The sequence below is a fragment of the Felis catus genome, chromosome E3 (genome assembly GCF_018350175.1).
Source record: "Felis catus isolate Fca126 chromosome E3, F.catus_Fca126_mat1.0, whole genome shotgun sequence".
Taxonomy (NCBI): Eukaryota; Metazoa; Chordata; class Mammalia; order Carnivora; family Felidae; genus Felis; species Felis catus.
The window spans coordinates 4,790,645-4,812,150 of NC_058383.1; the positions used below are offsets into that span (position 1 = coordinate 4,790,645).

Here is a 21,506-nt window from a genome sequence, read left to right on the forward strand (position 1 = left end):
CAGGGGCATTCTGCCCCTGCCCCAGGTTCCGTTCCCCCTTCTACTGTCTCTCCCAAAGGGGCTCAGAGGACTTCACCCTTGATTTGAGAGATGGGTGAGTGAAGAGACACCAGGATCGTTAGAAAGCTCTTTCTCAGCCCGGTGGTGCCACCAGGCCACTGAAGTGAGCCTCCTAGTCTTCAGCAGGGATCGAAGGACAGTCTCCTGGCTGAAGCCAGAAGGCAGCAGTAAGCCTCCAAGAAGCAAAGCGGGGAAGCTTTGCAATTTAGGTATCGTATGGGTGGCGCGGAAATCAGTTTTCAAGCGGTGGGTGGATACTCCAATCAGTGGCTACAGCTAAGGAAACCAGTGGGCAGCCCAGAAAGAAGACACGTGATGCATGTAAGCTGACCTCTCTGGGTCTGTAGAACAGCAGGCTGAGCCACGGCTCCATGCTGGCCGCTACGGCCTGCCACCCAGTGCCTGTACCTGAACCTTGCCTTTAGCACAGAGGACACAGCCCGGGCCTGGCGGCAGAGGGGGCTCCGTGACAGGTTTGGTTTCCTAGGACGCTGACTCTGGGATGGAGACGAACCTGCCTCACTACAGACGGCAGGGAACTGGAATGGAGAAGGGGAAAGGCAGGACCAGGCCGAGGGAGGCTTTGGAGTGTGGCGTGGTCTCAGTGAAGCCCCCAGGCAACCCGATGGGGACCTCTGAAGCCAAGACGGTCTTCAGACTGGTCACTAGCTGGGGCAAGAGGGCCCGGACTTCGTAAACTGGCATCAATCATTACATACAGGGGAGGGGCCGTGACCCCCAAGGGAGGTGTTGCTCTTCAGCGGATGCAAGTCTGAGAATGGCCAGCAGGTAGGCGCTGTCTTGGCAGCCCAGGAGGGTACATCCTTCAACCCTAAGGCGGGAGGAGGATCTGGATTGTGGATCTTGGCATCCACTATGGGCTTCTGCAGTCCTACCCCCACCTGGGGTTCCCTATCCAGGCCCTGGGTCAAGGCCACTAGAGGGAGGACTCAGGACTCAGCAGTTAATCCACACCAAGCTGGGTCATCAATGCAACATGCGGTCAAAGTGCTGTTGGGGGCTCAAGAGTAGCTGGGCCGGGGACGCCTGGGTAGCTCAGTCGGTTAAGCATCCGACTTCAGCTCAGGTCATGATCTCGCGGTTCGTGGGTTCGAGCCACACGTCAGGCTCTGTGCTGACAGCTCAGAGCCTAGAGCCTGCTTCAGATTCTGTCTGTCTGTCTGTCTGTCTCTCTCTCTCTCTCTCTCTCTGCCCCTCCCCCACTCATGCTCTGTCTCTCAGAAATAAACATTAAAAAAAAAAAAAGAGTGGCGCAACCTTCGGAAACCACTGGCCATGGCCAATGTACAATTATGTCCCCAGAAATGAAATTAATTGGCAATCAACCTAGGTTTTCTAAGATTGTATTACCAGAAAGCCCCCAAGCCTGGTGCATAAGGGTCTGGAATTAGTTCTTTCCCTCTTGAATAGTAATCCCCAGGCCTAAGGAAAGAGCAAACGACATCTGTGGGAAGGGTTTCTAAGGAGATAAAAGGGGACTCATCTCCCTCATCGGCTGATTACAACTGAAAACTGGAAAAACCCAAAAAGCAATGACCTGAAGGCTGTGAAAAGTAAGTACTAGCAGGCAGGTTGGGAAGGAAAGTCAAAACATGAAGAGAAACCAGTATGGCAGGGGTGGTTTCCTGTTTGTTTTTTTAATCTCCTTTATCTACTGGCCTTGGGCTGAGGGCCAGCTGAAGCGGGGCCTTGGGTAACAGGTGGAGACAGTAAAACCTTCAAGAAAAACTAGTGTTTATGGCCAGAAGACCAGGACAGTGGCCCCTATGAGCAGGAGTGTGGGAGAAGAATCACCACATTTTTCTTCCTTTTCTCCCTAGTCCTACCCTGAGGCCAGAGCCATTGAGGAACCTCATTGCCATGGTGGGGGAGGGGGCGTGGACACCTAACATCCTGAGAGAAGACCCACTTTCTGGATGGAGGAACGTGGACAAAGGGTCCCTGCTGTGTGAAGAATGATTTGTTTCCCTCTGTCTTTTCTCTCTTCACTCCAGAGGAGGCCCAGCCATAAAGAAATGTGCCTGCAGTGGGTTTGGGGGCGGGACAGACATTCTTAGAGAATCTCATCTTGCGGAAGAATCTGGAAAAGGGGACCTGGGGAGTGTGGAGGAAACTCTGGAGAGGAGGGAGCTTGGGAATGGGTTCCCCTAATTCTGCGTATCAACGAATACATGTCCCAACGGTGCCTCCATGGGCCGCACTCAGATATGTAGCAAAGTCTTTGAAAACTGAACTGTCATTGGAACCGCTGAACACAGGAGGAAGGAATGTGTGATTCAACCAAGCTGACCACCTGCTTTAAGCAAACAAAAAAGCACCATTCCGATGTTCTCCAGAGAAAGTAACAGGACCCAGTGTCTCAAAAACAAACAAAAAGCAGTATTACAAATGTACAGTCTATGATCCAAAATTACTCAACACACCAAGAACCAGGAAAATGGGACCGATTCACAAGGGAAGAGACAATCTCCATTTACCAGCCCTGAGATGACCCAGATGTTGAAATTATCAAAGACCCTAAGGCAGCTATATTGTAACTATCCTCCACGAGGGAAAGGTAAATATGCTTGAAATGAATGGAACATGTTTTCAGCAGATGAACATAAACTGTATAAAAAAGAAGATTTTAGAACTTCAAGATAAAAAAACCCAGTATCTGAAATATAAAAACCGAATCACTGAATGGGTTCAGTAACAGAACAGATGACAAATGAAAGAGTCAGTAAGATTGAGGACAGGTAAATATAAATGACAGGGTGAAAAGGACTGAGAAAATAAAGAGCATCAGTGACGTACGGAGCAGTATCAGAATCAGAAGGTTGGACATTCGTGGCATGAGACCCTGATGGAGAGGAGAAACAGATGATGCAGAGAAAATACCTGAAGAGATAATGACTGGAGACATCCTAAATTTGGTTAAAGACTTACACTTCTGGATTCAAGAGGTGCCTGGGTGGCTCTGCTAGTTGAGTGTCCGGCTTCAGCTCAGGTCATGATCTTGCGGTTCGTGGGTTCGAGCCCCGTGTCGGGCTCTGTGCCGACAGCTCAGAGCCTGGAACCTGCTTTGGATTCTGTCTCCTCCTCTCTGCCCCTTCCCTGCTTGCGCTTTGTCTCTCAAAAAATAAAATAAAACATTAAAAAAAAAAAAAAAGAAATTATGGCGGCCAGAAAACAGTGGAATATTTTCTTAAGATTTTATTTATTTTTTTAATGTTTATTTATTTTTGAGGAGGAGGGGAAGAGAATGAGCAGGGGAGGGTCAGAGAGAGGGGGACAGAGGATCTGAAGTGGGTTCTACACTGACAGCAGCAAGCCTGATGTGGGGCTCAAACTCACGAACCATAAGATCATGATCTGAGCTGAAATCAGACGCTTAACCAACTGAGCCACCCAAGCGTCCCAAGATTTTTTTTTACTTTTTTATTAAAAAAAAATTTTTTTTTAATGTTTATTTATTTTTTGAGAGAGAGAGAGAGAGTGAGCAGGGGAGGGGCAGAGAGGGAGAGAGGGAGACCCAGAATCTGAAGCAGGCTCCAGGCTCTGAGCTGTCAGCACAGAGCCCAACGTGGGGCTCGGACCCACAAGCTGTGAGATCATGACCTGAGCCAAAGTCAGACGCTTAACCGACTGAGCCACCCAGGCACCTCCCCACAAAATTTTATGTTTAAGTAGTCTCTACACCCAACATGGGCTGGAACCCACAATTATTATTTTTTTTTTTTTTACTTAAAAAATTTTTTTTAATGTTTATTTATTTTTGAGAGAGACAGAGTGTGAGCAGGGGAGGAGTAGAGGGAGGGAGACACAGAATCTGAAGCAGGCTCCAGCCCCTGAGCCATCAGCACAGAGCCCGACGCAGGGCCCGAATCCACAAACCATGAGATCATGACCTGAGCCGAAGTTGGACGCCCAACCAACTGAGCCACCCAGGTGCCCCTGGAACCCACAATTCTGAGATCAAGAGTCACATGCTCACTGACTGAGCCAGGTGCCCCATCAGTGGAACAACATTTTTAAAGTGCTTAAATAGAAGAAATAATCAAGCCAGGATTCTATGTGGGGCAAAAATACCTTTCAGGGAGGAAGGTGAAGAAAGACATTCTCAGATCAAAGAAGATTAAGAGAATTAATCACTAGCAGACCTGCTCTCAAAGAAATGCTAAAGGGAGGTGTTCAGGCAGAAGAGAAATGATACCAGAGGGAAGCTTAGAACTTAAGGAACGAAGAAAGAGCAACAAAATGATAAACATACAAATAAATGTAACAGATGAATTTTCTCCTCTTAAGTTCTTTAAAATACGTATAATGTTGCGGTAAAGTTGTAAGGTTTGTACACTTTGCTCTAAGTGTTAAAATACTAACTTAGTAGACCACAGTCTAGTTAGGCACCCGTAATTACAATCCCTAGAGAACCCCCCCCCCCAAAAAACTAAACTAAAATCCTGAGATATAGCTAAAACATCAACATATAAATTCAAAATGGAATGCTAAGGAATTGAAGTCAATGAAAATCGTGGAGTAAGGGATTCCGAAAGCCAGCCCCTTCATAACAGCAATACAAAATCAACCTTTTTGCATCACCAGCAATGAGCTAAAAGCTGGCAGCATCCCAAGAAGTACCTGTTTAAAAAAATGGCTGATCTTGGTAAGAGCAGTAAACTTTGTGACATCTGACCTTACTCTGCCCTGGGACCAGGCTCTGAAGTAGCCTTGAAAATGGCAGCTGAATTCCTGGGACCAGTGATGAAGTTTTTGGGTTGATGGCGGGGTGGTCCGGAGCCAATGGCCAAGAAAGAAGTCTTGAAGACGTCTTTTGTACAGAAAGGTGATTTTATTAAAGCAAGGGGACAGGACTCGTGGGCAGGAAGAGCTGCACTAGGATTGTGACAGGTAACTCATTATATACCCTCAGGTTGGGAGGGGGTCAGGGATAGAGTAAGTCTCTAAGGAATTTTGGAAGTTCGAGCCCCGCGTCGGGCTCTGTGCTGACAGCTCGGAGCCTGGAGCCTGCTTCGGATTCTGTGTCTCCCTCTCTCTGCCCCTCTCTCGCTCATGCTCTGTCTCTCTCTGCCTCAAAAATAAAATAAAAACATTTTTTTAAATTATAAAAAAAAAAACAAAAAAGCAAAAAACAAAGAAAGAAAAACAGATTCCTGCAGAGGCTTCACTTGCAGGCCGATTCTTACCCACTGGCTGAGCATGGCGGGGAACCCCCGAAAGCCACAGGCTCCTGTGGCTGAGAAAGCACTTGCGGTTGGGGTCCTTTCCAACCAAGGATGGCCCTTAACACGCAGATGCCTCTGGCTCATTGCTCCTTATCTTGAGGGATGCCCCGAACTCCAGACTTGCAAAAACACAGATAGGAATTTATTAGGCAATCTGGTTTGGTCTGCTCTCCTGTCATGGCCTCTGGCCAGGAACACAAGGGCAGACACACCGCAGGGTTACATTTCATCCCACAGGTTAATCTCGGCCCTTTACTGCTCACTGTTCACTGTGACCCTCTGTCATTCCCCACTTTTAGCCCAGGGCAGTGCAACCTCATAGTTACCGGGACCTTTCCTTCCCAAAACTAGTAAATGAGAAATCAAAGCTGATACCTTCCATCGCATGCTAGGAAAAAGCCAAGGGAAGCAGACAGCCCTGGGCCGCCCCTGCACGGTGAAGGGGACACTATCCGCTGGGTTTCTGTCAAAAGAAGTGCCTAAAATTGTATCCCGTCTTCTCTCCCTGATGACTGCAGACAGGGCATTGCTGCCACTCACGTTTACTAAGTTTGTTTTTTGTTTCTTTTTTAAATTTTTTATATGTTTATTTACTTTAGAGAGAAAGAGAGAGAGAGACAGAGTATAAGCAGGGGAGGTGCAGGGAGAGGGAGACACAGAATCCGAGGCAGGCTCCAGGCTCCAGGCTGTCAGCACAGAGCCCACGAACCCTGAGATCATGACCTGAGCTGAAGTCGGATGCTTGATCAACTGAGCCACCCAGGCGCCCCTCACGTTTACTAAGTTTTTTTTTTTTTTTTTTCTTTCTTTTTTTTTTTTCAACGTTTTTTTAAATTTATTTTTGGGACAGAGAGAGACAGAGCATGAACGGGGGAGGGGCAGAGAGAGAGGGAGACACAGAATCGGAAACAGGCTCCAGGCTCGGAGCCATCAGCCCAGAGCCTGAGGCAGGGCTCGAACTCCCGGACTGCGAGATCGTGACCTGGCTGAAGTCGGACGCTTAACTGACTGTGCCACCCAGGCGCCCCACGTTTACTAAGTTTTAAGAATACATTCCATAAACTCTATAAAACAGTTTAGAAAAAATTTATTTGAACATATGAAAGGAAAATTTAGACCCCAATAAAACAGAGAAGCTCCTCGGCGGTGAGGGCGGCCCTGGCCGGGTCCCCCACCCAGCGTCGAGCTCCCGCAGCTACTGGAGACCCTGGGGACAGGGACCCGCCACATTCACAAGCAGAGAAGCCAAACGGACCTGCAAAGGCTGCTCATGACACCCGTACCGGCCGCTCGGGCTCCCGGCACATCTGAAACGCCACACAGGCCCTCGGGCTGGCGGAATCGGCACCGGGGACGCCCATCCCATTCGGGGCGCCTTCTTCCTTCCATCCATCCGGTCTGGACTCCTGTGACAGTCACCCTGGCGGGAGGCACCCGGACTTCCCCACGCCGCACAGCTTCCGCGCCAAGACAGTCTTGCCGCTGAGGGGCGGGGAGGGGGGCCGCCGGCTGCCCCCCAAAGGTCCTCTTCTATGGGGTGGCTCCCCCTTTCTCTGGAAGGCTTCCTCCGGCCCCGGCGGAAGGCACACTGCCACTCGGCGGCACGCGGGGCCGGACTAGCGGATGGGCCTGAACGGGAACGTCATGCCCGAGATGAAGGTGTGGCCCGGGTGCGTGGGCAGCGCGGGGTGGGCGGCGGGGTGGGCCGGCACGGCCCCGTAGCCCAGCGGGGGCGTGTGGATGTGAGGGTAGAAGCCTGGGGGGAGCGCCGCGTGGGGCGCCTGCTGCACCGGGCCCGAGATCACCAGCTGGAGCAGGCTGCAAATACAAGGACAAGGGTTAGGTGTGCGGCGGCTGGGCGGGCCTGTCCACTCGTGGATGTGCTGCGGCCGGGAAGGACAGAAGGCCTGGATCGGCGGTGGCCTCGCGCGAGCGCCAGGAGGGGCACCAGCTGCAGGTCCAGAGCCTGCACGTTTCCAGGCATGGAGATCTGTGAACACGCGTTGCATGGGGGCGGCTTGTGGCTGGGGAACAGTGGCAGGAGAAGTGACCTGGAGGTGGCAGGATTGAGACGGAGACCCCCCCCCCCCACGCCCCCCCCCAGCAGAGAGGATCCTGGGGCATCGCATCGGAGAAACCACAAGGCGGCGCTGGAGGCGGGGCGGCGAGAAGGCTGCGGAGGAAGGGTCTGCACGAGGCTTGCAGTCCCCAGGAGCTCTGGGCACAGCCTCAGTGTCTGTGGCCTGGGGACTCCCACATGTGGCTCAGCCCCAAGTGTACACTTAGGAGGATCGTGACCAAGGCCCGATGGCACGAAGGACAGCGGGCCACAGAGTCATGCGTAGTGACTGAGTCTCAGCTGAATTCCAAGCACAGCCACTAGAAAGCAGGTCTTTCATAGACTCCGCCCTAAATAGGGTAGGCCCCGCCCCCACGACGGCCCCGCCCCTGGGATGGCCCAGGCCGGGACCCAGCCCTTTCCCACCTTCAGGGGCCACCTCCGCCACCCCCACCAGGAGGCTCCAACCCTCCTGCTCATTTGCTCCTTCACTCCAGGGTGACAGCCACACTCCAGCCCTACTCTGCATACCCCATCACTCCTTCCCCAACACCCTCCCGCCCACCACCGCCCCAAGCCCCAGGTGCCCCGCACCTTCTCCGCCCTGTGCTCTCCTCTCTGTGGTTCGGGACATCCATGGCCTGGGTCTCCCTCCTGGAATCCCCTTCAGTTTCCAGTGTTGGTCCCTTCTGGATCTCCCTGAAGAGTTCCCTCTGATCAGTCCTATCTTCGCCAGCCCCACATTCCCTCCCAGAGAGACCAGCAAAGATTGCTAACTTTCCCACATCAGGAGCTTCCAGGCCTTAGCCCGCCCACACCCTGCAGTTAGCACCAAATACCCAATCACCCACCCAGTTAACGCCGGAATCAGAGAAGCTTCTCCGGCCCTCTCCTCTTCAGGACGGAGGCCTCCTTCCCCAGCCTGGCCTCTCCCCTCTCTCCCCTCTCTCCCCTGGCCTCTGTGTGGGACAGACTGGCTCTGCTCTCGCTTTCCTAGCTACACCCCAAGGCCACGCCTCAACTGGGTTCTGTGTCTGCAGTGTCTACACCGGCCTCTCCACATCATCAACCATTCGCACTCAGGACTTCCTTGTCTCTCCCTCACACTGCCCTGCTGGGTCCAGGAGCAACCCCAGGCCACCCTGCCCTGGCTACTGTCAGCCAGCTACCTGGAGCTCTGACAGGTGGGGGCTAAGTCGTCTGCAGACTGACCGTCAGTGCTGCTCCCCCTGTCCACCCCCCGCCCCCCACCGGTATAAAGTCTGGTGCCCAGAGCCCACGGGAGGAGCTCAGAAAGTAAGCCGAGGTCAGGAAAAAAGCTGGTGCCTGGCCTGAAGCTCTTCTGAGCCCCTTTTCATTTATGTTACTATTTCTTTTATAACTCGGGGTGAGGAATTCAATCAAAATAAGCAAACAAATAAATCTAAGGAGGGTGTTACAGAGGCAAAATTTAGGTCATACATTCGTTTGAACCTGCATACTGTGCCCGAGATAAAATGGGTTTCAAGAAGCTTCCAGTCTATTCAGAAAGACAACAGAAAAAAGACTATCACAAGTCAAAGAAAGTTTCCAAGTGACTACAAGTCCTCTGCGTGCATCGGTGCCAGGCTGCCCGTCCGGTAAGTGCCAGGAGGGCAGGGCCTAGCGCCGGCTGTTAAGTTCCACCGGGGTTCCAACGGGGACCTCTAGCGATAATGCTGAGGTGACAAAGGATTTAAACCCTGTCATCATTTTAATGCCCTAAAAACATTAGATATGAAATAAGAGCTGTGCACAAAGAAGAGAAATACTACAACGGGATTATTGGAAGAGGGGCAGAAAGATACCTATTTATACAAACAACGTCTTCAGACGCCAGGGAATTTTCCTACACCCAGGGGTGGGGGTGGGGGCAAGAAAGGAACAGTATGGGCTCTTGAGGGAAAGGTGGCCCTCTGGACAGCTGTCTCTGCTGTTGACAGAGTATCTCAAGCAGGACCGTTCTACTTCACCAGGAGCCATCGCACTCCACCAATACGATACTCCGTTATACTCGGTTTTCGGATCTACCCAGACACCTGACGGAAGCCGCCCCTCGCTGCAGGGTCTGACACGGAGTCCCCAGCCACACACGGGGACGCAGACCTCAGGCTGCAACCACTCTCGCCATCAGCCCACGAGCTGGCCTTTGGCCGATCCCGGTTACTGGTCTGCCACATGCGCCCAGGCGCACCGGCCCTGGCGGCGATGGCGGGCCAGGCCCTGGGCAGCCGTGAGCACACGCGGCGGGCTCGCGCACCCTCCATCCACACTGCCTGCCAACGCCAGCCCTGGAGCCCCGGCCCCTGACGGTCTAAAGAAAGAAGAGTGTTAGTAATAGTACCGGCTTCACTGACTGTTTTCTGTCCCTGTGCACACTACCCTGGTGGCCGGAGTTCTGCCTTCAACTGTAACATTTCCTCATCAGGACGCCACAATTACTCTTTTCAGTGGATACATAATTTCTGCCCTTCTGATGTATCACTACTAATTTACTACGGATTCCCATGCTTTGGGACTGTTAGGTTGCTTCCAACTTTTTGCTACTAGTGATGCTGTATTTGCATGAAACATTTTTGCACCCTTGGCTTCTGCTTCTTAGAGTCAATGAAACTAATCACATCAAGCGACATGCCTACGTTTTGAGTATAACAGTAAGAGCAACAGCAGCTAATACTTCTTAGATACTTGGTACACACCAAGGCCTGGTCCAAGCACTGAGTTTTTACTCTAATCTTCGCAAAAATCCTACCTCAGGGGCGGGGCAGGAGAGGTGAGGGGAGCAGACAAGAGGCAGGTACTGTTATTTTTTTGATTTTACATCAAAACAAGGCAGTGGGAGATAAGGAACTTGCCGAAGGTCATTCAGACGGCAAGCAGCGGCCTGGACTCTCCCCCAGAAGCTGTGACCACACAGCTCCCGCTCCTCACCTCTGTCATCACCACTACCCCCAAATCATGACAATAGCCACCATTTACGGGCAGATTCCCACGAGCCAGGGACTCGGCCTGGAAGTTTACAAGCACCAACACATTTGATCCTTCCTCCAGCCCCGGGCACAGGCGAATTACCCGCCCCCTCCCCCGGCCAACTTTACAGAGGAGGAAACGGAGGCTCAGAAACAGGTGAAGGGATTGCCCGAGCAGCACAGAAAACCAGTTAGACCCATGCTCAGAACCCAGTCAGTGCCATCCATCGACAAGGCCTAACTGCCACGCTGTGCCCTAGGCCAGGGCTCTGAAGTGTTTCCCAGAGGGCTGCGCAACCCACAATACCACCAACAACACGCGCATGGACGCCGGGAGTCACCACAAAACACGTGCGCTAATTTAAGCGAGCGGTAAAGGGCTCCGAGCTCGCTCAGGTTTCTTTTCTGGACTCCCAGGCAAGGTGACCGCATCTCCTCGAGTTGCTCTCTCACGTGGGTCATGCTATCTCACCCCCCACTTATCATCGGGTCCTTCGGCAGCTCCTTACACACGGAAGCCAGGAAGCTGGCTGTCCTGTCCAGGAAGCCAGGACAAGATGTCCAGCCCACCCCCGCCCAGCTAGAATTATTCGAGAGGGCACTTACTTATTATGGGGCAGCCTGGAGCACAGGGTTCTCAGGTCATCTGAAATCAAGGAGACGCATGATCAGGAACAGACCGGAGACAACAAGGTGAAATGTTCACTGAGTTCTTTTCAAGGACACCGGTAAGATAGCAATAGTGCCTGTACTGCCTTGTCCCATCACCACTCAGAAACTGCAGTCTCTCGGGGCGCCTGAGCGGCTCAGTTGATTAAGTGGCCAACTCATGGTTTCAGCTCAGGTCAATCTCCCGGCCTCGTGGGCTTGAGCCCTGCATCAGGCTCTGCGCTGGCAGCACAGAACCCACTTGGGATTCTCTCTCTCTCCACTCTCTGCCCCTCCCCAACTCATGTGGTCTCTGTCTCTCTCAAAACAAACTTAAAAAAACAAAACAAAACAAAAAAAACCCTGCGTTCTCTCTTCCTTCAATTCTTGCTTTAACAATGAGGCCCCCAAAAGAGTACATGCCTCAGGAGAAGGGGCAGGTCTACTGGCAATGTGGCAGGTGGCTAGGAAAGGCTCCAGTGGCAAGGCTCTCACTGAGCAGAGCAGATGGCCCAGGTGTCCCAACAGTGCCGAGTGGGAAACGTTATCACGTGAGCGCCAGCTGGGGCCACAGGCCACTTCTGTAAGCCCACAGTCACTAAACAAGCACAAGTTCTACGAGACACTGGGAGAGGCCAGCACCGCAGTGGAGAATCAGGGACCTGGATGCAGGTGAAGGGAATGTTTTGCGCACTTGAACCTGTGCACCGTGGTAGGTAACGTATGCCTCAATAAAAAAAGGACGCAGGAAAAGAAAGGGTTCTCTGTGAGGAGAGACAGTGAGGGATCCTCCTCACTCCCAAAGGGTCCCTGCTCCTGGGCAAAGCGGCCAGGAGACACTCAGACATCACAGTCAGCGTTCTACCTGGGGAAGCTGTGCAACTTTGCCCTCGTCCCTCACGCTACGAGGAGAGAAGCTGTGAAGGGGCAGAGATCAGCACTGGTCCAGGAGTCCCTATTTTCCTTCCAGGAGGGCCCGGGCGAGGGAGTCCTCACCTCTCGTGCACAGCAGGGCTCCGGAGGCCATGGCCACCTGCAGGGCCTGCGCCAGCCGGTCCAGAGAGAGCTCGATCTCCTGGGAGGCGTTTAGGGGGTTCAGTTCATCCGCCAACCTGTTAATCTCCTCCACCAGTGGGACCATGTGGTCAAACAGGACGAGCCCCAGGCGCCCATAAAGATTCTTCTCGGTTAAGTGCACCTGCAGCATCATGAGGACCTGGAGGACGTTGAGGTGGAGTTTCGAGTACAGGAGGTGGGGGTCTCTGTCCATCCCTCCCGAGTCCTTTGTAACTTTGGTGGCGACGTGCCCGTTGGACAAGGAGGGCTTCTTCTTCCGTTTATAAGCCAGAGGGGCCTTCACACACCAGCGGATCAATCCAGTGAGCGGCGTGAGCTCTAAAAATCCTATTGGGAGATTGGCGGCAATCGGGGTATTTAAAAAAGTGATGAGAATCAACCTGGGGTCCTCAAAAATCCAGCTGACAATCATCTCGAGCAAGTCCAACGGTGGGATGAGGTCATCTGCCAACAAAGATGCCGTAAGTCAGGTGGGTGTGCGGCCCCAGTGACGTAAGTGGATGGCGGGAGACGGACCCCGAAGTGCACACAGCTCAGCAGCACCTGATGTTCACACTATGTGCTCCGCCTACCTATTTTCTGTCCCCTTTCCTAGAACGTCCCCTCTGTGAGGGCTGAGACTCTTGTCCTGGCCAATGTTTAGCCCCGGAGCCAGGACTGTCTGGCCACAGAGGGGTTCAAAAAAATATCTGTTAAATCAACACTTCCCTACAACTCTTCCAATGCTCTGAAGTTCATCTCATGGGTCAATGTAAATACATCTGCACACTCTTTATGTCCCAAACTACCGCCAACCCCCCATCCCTTCCCGGAGAGTAGCTTTTGTCTCCTGTGACGGCTACAGTGGCCTTCACAGAACAGTTCAGAGTGCGGTCTGTGGTCAGTCAGCTACCAAGAGCCATCCCAGCCCCAAATCTGGAATCTCTGTCTACGCAAAGCCTGACCTGCCATGACCCTGGAGACCCTGCACGTTCCATAGCCTAGACAGAGAAGAGCAATAAAAATAAATGTTGACATTCCTTCTGGTTTTGCGATGGGCCAGGCACTGTTCTAAATCTTTTACACAGATTAACTCACTCCTCAAACAAGCCACCTATTATAGAACGGATGAGGAAATTGAGGCATGACAATGTTAAGTCACTTCCCCAGGACTCACTAAAAGTATGAGGTCAGGGGCGCCTGGGTGGCTCAGTTGGTTTAAGTGTCCGACTCTGGCTCAGGACATGATCTTGTAGTTCATGAGTTGGAGCACCATGTCAGGCTCTGCGCTGACAGCTCGAAGCCTAGACCCTGCTTCGGATTCTGTGTCTCCCTCTCTCTCTGCCCATCTCACACACTGTCTCTTTCTCTCAAAAATAAATATACCTTAAAAAGTTAAAAAAAAAATGAGTATGGGGTGCCTGGGTGGCTCAGTCGGTTGAGCATCCGACTTTGGTTCAGGTCATGCTCTCACGGTTCGTGAGTTCGAGCCCCATGTCGGGCTCTGTGCTGACAGCTCAGAGCCTGGAGCCTACTTCGGATTCCGTGTCTCCCTCTCTCTCTGCCCCTAACCCACTTGCATTCTGTCTCTGTCTCTCCCAAAAATAAATAAACATTAAAAAAAAATTAAGTATCACAGACCAAGGATGATGAATAATCAAATTCTGTGTACCTGAGGTCCATAAAAAAAAAAAAAAAAGCTTTGGAGAGCCTGGGTGGCTCAGTCAGTCAAGCGTCTGACTTCAGCTCAGGTCATGATCTCAGTTTGTGAGTTCGAGCCCCGCATCAGGCTCTGTGCTGACAGCTCAGAGCCTGGAGTCTGCTTCAGATTCTGTGTCTCCCTCTCTCTCTGCCCCTCCCCCACTCGCACACTCTGTCTTTCTCTCTCTCTCAAAAATAAATAAATATTTTTTAAAAAGTTTTTAAGTATGAGGCCAGCCCAGATCTGGCTTCAGGTGGCCTGGCTCTTAACCAGCTGGCCGCACTGCCATCCTGGGGCTGGTGCACAAAGCCCTTGGGTCGTCTGCGAGCACGGGAGCGGGTGTCCGGCCTCCTGTCTCTGGGGCTGTCGAGCCCTCAGCTGGAGGAGCGCTAAAGATGACAGAAGCCCGTCCAGGACGCTGAGGCCGGAGCCGAGCCTGAGACAGGAGAGCGTGGGGCGAGCGAGACACGTGTGCATGGAGGTCCAGCTGCTCTTTCTCAAGGGACCGGGGCCTTCTTCCCTGAGATCATGCCTTCTGCTCTGCAGTTAAACTGTGCCCTGCCCTTCCGTCATGAAATGTTGTCCGCAGCCTTTACTTGGCAAAATGTGTGGGGGGGGGGATGGGGGGGACCCTGTGTGTGGCCCCTTTATCACCCGAGAGGGAACGCCAATTTCACACCTTCTTGTCGGGCACGCCACCCCTCCCGCCCGACACACACACACACACACACACACACACCTGCTGAGGCACCTCCGAGAGCCTGAGGGAGGTGTGTGTGCCCAGCGTGTGCAGTGTGTGTGTGGACTCGAGCGAACCATCCTACTCAGAGACCCAGCTTGTCTGCACCATCCGGGCAAGACAAGGTTCTGTCTCCTTAGGGGAGTTTCTTCCATCCTGTGGTCTGGAAGGCACAGACTCCCCAGGAAGGCTCCCAAGAGCAACAGCGGTCACCATTCTGACCGTGGACTCCAGGTCCATCCACCAGGGCCACCGCACCACTGCTGTGTGCCCGGCGACCTCCCTATCTTCAGACTCACCAGGCTGTATACATTAGAGATGTACAGCTTTTTGTATGTCAATCATACCTTCATAAGACAGTTGTAAAAAAAAAAACAAAAATCACTGACATATCAGACTGGCAAACTGGCTTAAGAGAAAAACACCATGTCTCACGTCCATGCTACAACACTGGCGGTATTCTCTGAACATTGCCTCCTTTTCCACGCTAATCTGTTCCCAGTGTTAAGGTCAATTTCCGTCCTTGATGGCGTGGAATCACCGATCAACCGGGAAGCTACACAAAGGGTTGAATTAAATCTTTCCTATGGGAAAACTAAGGGCCCGACTACTGTTCCCAGCTATCCAACGCTCTGAGGAAGCCTCTGCAGGAGAGCGCCAGGGAGAATCCCACTCCAGCCGCAGGGCACCGCTCACAAGACCTGCCCTAGTCCCAGGGGCACGCTGCAGTGACAGAAAAGGCAGAAAGCGCATGTGACCATGATACGCATGTCAACGTCCACACTACGTCCACGCGAGCTTTCTCAAGAGAACGGAAAAGCTGAACAGCAAGGGGGGCGGAAATAAAGGTCCAAGTATATACTCAGGGTGCTGCTGGGCCGTACAGAAGCAGAAATGTCGTTGAAGGCTCTCCAGCTGCTGGTTTAGGCTTCAGACCAGAATGGGAGACTGTTGGTCGGCCCTCTGAGCAGCAAGAGCGGCGGGCAAAGGAGGAGGGACCTGAAGCAGAAAAGCAGGCTTTTCTGCAGAAAAACTGCTCACCAGGATGAGGTCCAAAACTTTCCCATGTGGAAACCCAGGGCCGCAGCCTGTCCAGGGGCTCACATGAGCCATGGGGGTCACACAAGGACAGAGCCCTGTTTGCTCCACAAAGCCCTGTTTGTCAACCCGTGTTCCCCGGACGTCATCCCTGGGGAGGAAAGAAGGCAGCAGAGCCCAGTGAGTGTGGGTCTGAGACTCCCACTCCAGCTCAACCGGAGAGGTTGATACTGGTTTTCTCGATTTGGAGTCTGCAGAAAATGATTGGACCAGAGGGCCCTGACGCTGGGCGGGGACGGGGCACACGGGCTCCTCCCAGTTGAAGTCAAATGCCATCTACTGGCTGCCCGGAGAACTTCACCCGGCATCTCCCTGAGGAAGCCTCAGAAACCTCACAACAGAAGCCACACGCGAGCCTCCTCATGCAACAGGCTGAAAACACGTCACCACCTCGGTGTGACTGTTGCCAAAAATGTTGAACTCGAATCTTGCACAAGGAAACGACCAGATAAATCTAAATTGAGGGACATTCTGCAGAACAACAGGTCTGAGCTCTTCCAAAACATGAGTGTCGGGGGGCACCTGGGTGGCTCGGTCGGTTAAGCGTCCAACTTTGGCTCAGGTCATGATCTCGCAGTTTGTGAGTTCGAGCCCCACATCGGGCTGCGTGCTGACAGCTCAGAGCCTGGAGCCTGCTTCGGATTCTGTGCCTCCCTCTCTCTCTGCCCCTCCCCTGCTTGTACTCTGTCTCTCAAAAATGAATAAATGTTAAAAAAAAAAAAAAGTCAACGTCAAAGAGACTTTTTAAAATGCTTCATCTGTTCAAGATTTGAAAGGGCCAAAATGACGTAACAGCCATGTATAATGTATGATCCCTGATGGAATCCTGAATTCTCCGGACCTCTGGGAGGGACAGGGGAGAGGTTATTATTGAGATGATCAGGGAAATCTGGATATAGGCTATATAAGAGAAAATACTGTTCCCTCAATATTTAGTTTCTTAGGCGTGATAACAGTATCTTGGTTAAGTAAGGGGACGTTCTTGTTCCTGGGAGAAAGATACATGTTTAAGGACTTAGTACAAGACGTTAGTAACAAACCTTCAAAAGTTCAGGAAAAAACAGTACTTGTGAGTGAGTATGAGAGAGGGGCAGAGAAAGAGAGGAAGAAAGGAGAGAAACATGGCAAATGTTAACAGGTGGTGAACCCAGGCGGGAGTCTTGCAACTTAGAATAATCTTGTAACTTTCCTGAAATTTTGTTATGTTTCAAAGTAACAGTGAGGGATAACGAAGCAAATCCTGCCTGGGGAGAAAGCCATGTCTTCCCCAGATATCTGACCCTAGCGTGTTTTAGGCCGTCTGCCCCTCGGGCCACTCCGAACCAGGCAAGAGGGAATGACTAAGGAAAGCTCCCTGCTAGCAAGTTCCAGAAGTCAGGGTGGCCCACTTCCTTCACTTTCAGCCAAAAATAAAACACACATTTCAGAAGAAAACAAACGAACAGACAAAAACGCCAAAGCATTCACTAGACATTTTACCTGGGCGTTTGAGGGGACACGAAAGTGGCCAAGAACTGAACTTGTTGAGAGCAACAAGCTGTTTAAGGCTTACCTGACGACAGGTCATAGAGCGCAGTGACGGACGTGATGAACTGGCAGCAGAAGCGAGGGCTGGCACTGAAAATCTGCTTCAGCGTCTGCACGGATCCGGGCACCAGACAGCAGTAGTCGTCCACCAGGGCCCTGGCTAACCTCACGCAGTAGACCACCGGCGTCCGCTGGGAAGAAGCCACAGTCCACGTGACTACAGGTGTCGTGAGCTGGGAGGCTACAACCACCTACACACGGGGAAGACCCCCCCAGAACGGGCACACCCACTTCCCAGAGGAGATAGAGATGTTCACAGCTAATTCCGAAGCAGGGCTTGGCAAGCAAAAGCCCACGGACCAAATCCATCCCGGTTTTTGTAAGTCAGAGACGAGTATCTGCTCATCTGCTTGCCTGTTGTGTAAGGCAGCTCCTATGCTACCAGGACAGAGTTGAGTGGTTGCGAAACACTCTGCATGATCCGCAGAGCCTCAACTATTTCCTGTCTTGCCCTTTACACAAAAGGCCTGCTGACCCCTGCTTTGAAGTGCAGTTAGTAAAGATCACCTCGGACTTCAGAGGAGGAAATGACAACTTTTGGGACCTGACAGGTAAGACTCCAAAGGCAGAAATGAACGGTGGCTAGCACTTTGAAGAGCTTGAGGAGAGTTTGTGAGCTACCATGTGATTTAGAGCAGTGCTTTCTCACTTTCTCTTACAATCCTATCCTTATGGGTTCCCGTGATTCTTTCAAATCCTGTATCACCAGCCTCTCCCGCCTTTTTCCTTCCCACTCAGAGGCCGATGCGTAGCTAGGGCCACATTCAACAGCTGCTCAGGATGTTCTAGGTCCAAGGGCCAACTGTGGCCTACAGGGGAAACTCCAAGGAGAGAGCGTGCCAGGTTGTTCCCTCAGGCTGAAATTTGCCCCCACAACCTCAAACCAGCCAACCCTACCTTCCCTAGCAGGGAGGGGTAGCCACTCACCCCTGGGGGTGGAGGGTTGGTGGCGGTGACAATCCCTGACTCAAGCCACCAAGACCCTGCCATTGACATCTGCTTTTATTTTGCCAAAAAGCCAGCACAATAGCATCCGGAGAGATAAATGGGAAATTATGTAATGAATTACAGGGGGCTAAGCCTGACTTCACTAAGTTACCGAGGGATAGAGGTAATTGTGAGATTAAATACAGCACACACCATCAGTTCAGATTCCCCAGAAGTCAGACTGGTGAGAATGAACGTATAGATTCCACTGAAGCTTACCTGTGTGCTACAGAGACCAATATATATGTTTCTAACCAAATTCTGAGGATAAACAGATTTCAAGCAAAACATCTACATAAACTGGGGAGGGGGAAACAACCCCAAATGATTTCAAATACTTGAGAATTAAGCAGGTCTGTGAAACTGAACGTGGTAAATTCTGTTAGCTTAATAGCGAATCGTGTTAAGCAAAGTTCTGATTAATAATTACTCTAGGGGCACCTGGGTGGCTTAGTCAGTTAAGTGTCCAGCTTTGGCTCAGGTCATGATCTCACGGTTCATGGGTTCAAGCCCCACATCAGGCTCTGTGCTGACAGCTCAGAGCCTTGGAGCCAGGTTTGGATTCTGTGTCTCCCTCTCTCCCTGCCCCTGCCCAGCTTGTGCTCTGTCTCTGCCTCTCAGAAACAAATAAATGTTAAAAGTTTTTTTAAATAATTACTCTAAGTAGATTATCAGTTTCTGAAAGACTCTTGAGTAACAAAAGGCAAAACAAAATGAATCTTTCAAAGTACCAGCTAACACAAAATCTATTGTAAGTATACATCTTTTCCTTTGATATTTAAAAACGGCTCTTCTGTCCATATCCATTGGGAGAGCCATCATGTTTGCAATGTCACCCTGGAACAATGCAAAACAAGTTACGTGCTTACTGACCCAACTGTATTATTTAACTTATAATGATCTTTAAACAAACAAACAAACGAACAAAAAATCCTATCTTGGAGGCTACACGTGTAGCTGTTTTCAGAATACTAACTTACCGTATTCAACTAAGGAAAATGATTTTTCACTCGTTCTGAAGATGGAACTTTTTTTTCTTCTCAAATCCATTTACCACTCCAAACTATTATTTTCTCAAGAAGGGATACTACCTGTCTATAAACATAGGAGGAGGCTATCAGCGAGCCGGGTAGCAACACGGAGGAGATAACATATAGAAAAGGCCTCTCCTGAAATCCAAACAAGGGAAAATTCCTGACACTAAACTCCTCCTCAGAGGCTCTCAGAAGGCTCTTTCTAGAGAAGTACCTGGAGCCAGGAGGCTGCACACTCCAACACTGGGATCCGACAAACAGCCACCGCCATGGACACCAGTTTTCCCAACAAGCTCATCCGGCTGTCATCAGCCTTGTTCCCTTGGGGGCTGAAAAGGGACGAGAAAATAATCTGCCGGACAGAGTCCTTGGTTTGCTCCTGGAAATAATTGCACATGATTTCAAGAAGTTGGAGCTCCTGAAGTGAATTCAACCTCTGTAAAACAAATCCAAGAAAAACGATAACAAAATTTAGCTTCAACAGATACGTTAATTCGTAGAGTAAGAAAACAGGAAAAATACTATTCCCCACCCCCCCCCACCCCCCCGCCCAGGGAACTGTTCACCCCTCTAAAGGCCGGGTCCCAGGAGGCAGAACTCTGTTAATCTCGGGAAACGTCACTCTACAGAATCGTACATCATCCTGGGTGGACTCAGGATGACCTACAGCGGTTTAAGACTCTCGGTTACGGGCCTTTAACGCCTCTTCCTGTAGCACTACTGACACCCGGCTGTCGCACGCCCCGCAAAACAGGCACACGGCTGAGCAATGCTCAGGACGCCAGAGAAGGTGGATCTGGGCTGCTGTGAAGGAGCACGGCCAAGGGCGAGAACGGAGCCTGAGATAGCAAGCGGGTCTGTGGTTTGGCAAATGCTTGCCACCTCGAGAGGCGGAAAAGGAGCGGGAGTTTCCTTGTCGCGGACGCGGGCATCCCGGCCGCCCGCCGCACCTTGGGCTGCGCGCCGCGCTCCTTGGGCACCTGGAACACGAACTCCTCGAGCAGCTCCACGGGGCCCTTGTCCACGATGGGCAGCGGCGCGCTCTGCAGCTGGCTGCTGAAGTAGATGTCCAGGTGGTACAGCACCTCCTTGGCGGCGCTCAGCGCGTCGCGGCGCAGCAGCGAGTGGCGGATGTCGCTCATGGTGCGGCCGCTGCGGCCCGGGGCGTCCAGAGCGCGTCCGCACTTCCGCCCCGGGCCCCGCGGGCGCGCCCGCCGCCGCCGAGACAAAGAGGCCGCGACACGACCTCTGCCCGCCGACCCCGGCGCCCGCCCGTCCGCCGCTCCCGCTCCGTCCTGCTCAGGGGGCCATAGCCGCCGCCGGCCAGCGGGCGCCCGGCTGTGCGACTGCGGCGCCACCGAGGGCAGCGGGAGCCCGACGCCGCAGGGCCGAACGGCGGCGGAATGCCGAGCGCGGCGACGGCGGCCCGCAGGGGCCAAGCGCGGGCCGCGGCGAGGCCCGGACTCTCGGGAGGGCGCCACCTGGCGGCTCGGCCGGCCCGCGCGGAGGTACGCCCCGCCCCTCAGGCCCCGCCCCCGGGCCCCGCGACCGCCTGTGGGTCCTGCGGGGGCTCGCTGGGCCGCCGCACCCGCCACTGAACGCTCATTGGACTTTGCGCTCCACTCGCCCGCGCGCAAGACGAGAAGTTCCCCTTGCTTCCTCTGCGCGGCGCTCAAAGCCTATTGGATTGGATTTGACCGCGCTTTCCCACCTGTAAGGTAGGCTGGTGTGCTGAGCCGTAGCTCAGGCCTTGGCAGTTCATTGTCAAGATTACGTCTACTCCGGAACTCTTGGCGCTGCAGTGACAAATGATACCCCCTTACCCCTGGCCTCCAGCTTCTAGTCCCGAGTCCTCTTCCCCAGTCCCCTCTTCCCAATCCCCAATCCTGAGCAGCCTGGCCATGGGAATCTTAGGTATTCTGCTCCTGAAAACCCTCCCCTCCAAAATCCCCTCAGCACTTTCTATGAAACTCTTACGCATTCATCTCTTTGCACTGAATTAACGGGACAGTGGAGGGGTGGGGGGTGATAGTTTGGAATTTTAAAAATAGGGCAGAGGTGGCTCAGTCGGTTAAGCATGGAACTTCGGCTCAGGTCATGATCTCACCGCTGGTCGCTTCATGCCCCGCCTCTGGCTCTGTGTTCACAGATCAGGGCCTGGAGCCTGCTTAGAATTGTGTCTCCCTCGCTCTCTGCCCCTCCCCCACTTGCACGCGCTCTCCTGTCTCTTTCTCAAAAATAAACATTAAAAAAAATTTGTTTTAATAGGTCAGAAAAGACTTGAACGTGGCCACAAGAGGCCA

General features: G+C 52.4%; 1 protein-coding gene across 2 annotated transcripts; it reads right to left on the reverse strand.

Moving 5' to 3' along the window:
* Nucleotides 1-6,376: 6,376 nt before the first annotated feature.
* Nucleotides 6,377-20,613, reverse strand: CE3H7orf26 (chromosome E3 C7orf26 homolog). 2 transcript variants are annotated; one of them, XM_023246504.2, is made up of 6 exons: nucleotides 20,184-20,613; nucleotides 19,418-19,639; nucleotides 17,148-17,313; nucleotides 11,997-12,521; nucleotides 10,959-10,998; nucleotides 6,377-7,124 (listed from the first exon to the last, which is right to left on the reverse strand). In XM_023246504.2, the coding sequence occupies exons 1-6, from the start codon at nucleotides 20,343-20,345 to the stop codon at nucleotides 6,923-6,925; spliced, it is 1,317 nt and encodes a 438-aa protein (XP_023102272.1). In that variant the 5' UTR covers nucleotides 20,346-20,613; the 3' UTR covers nucleotides 6,377-6,922. The 2 variants fall into 2 exon arrangements, with proteins under 2 accessions (XP_023102272.1, XP_023102271.1); XM_023246503.2 differs by having other exon boundaries at nucleotides 20,154-20,610.
* Between the last annotated feature and the right edge of the window lie 893 nt (nucleotides 20,614-21,506).

What these genes read in the sequence shown, in the direction of transcription:
- CE3H7orf26 (XM_023246503.2), bottom strand. Translation starts at nt 20,345, where the DNA reads ATGAGCGACATCCGCCACTCGCTGCTGCGCCGCGACGCGCTGAGCGCC. An exon ending in GTGCAGCCTCCTGGCTCCAG is followed by an intron (nt 17,314 to 19,417) that starts GTACTTCTCTAG and finishes GCTTCTTCCCAG; the next exon opens with CGGACGCCGGTGGTCTACTG. An exon ending in AGCCCTGCTGTGCACGAGAG is followed by an intron (nt 10,999 to 11,996) that starts GTGAGGACTCCC and finishes CCTTGATTTCAG; the next exon opens with ATGACCTGAGAACCCTGTGC.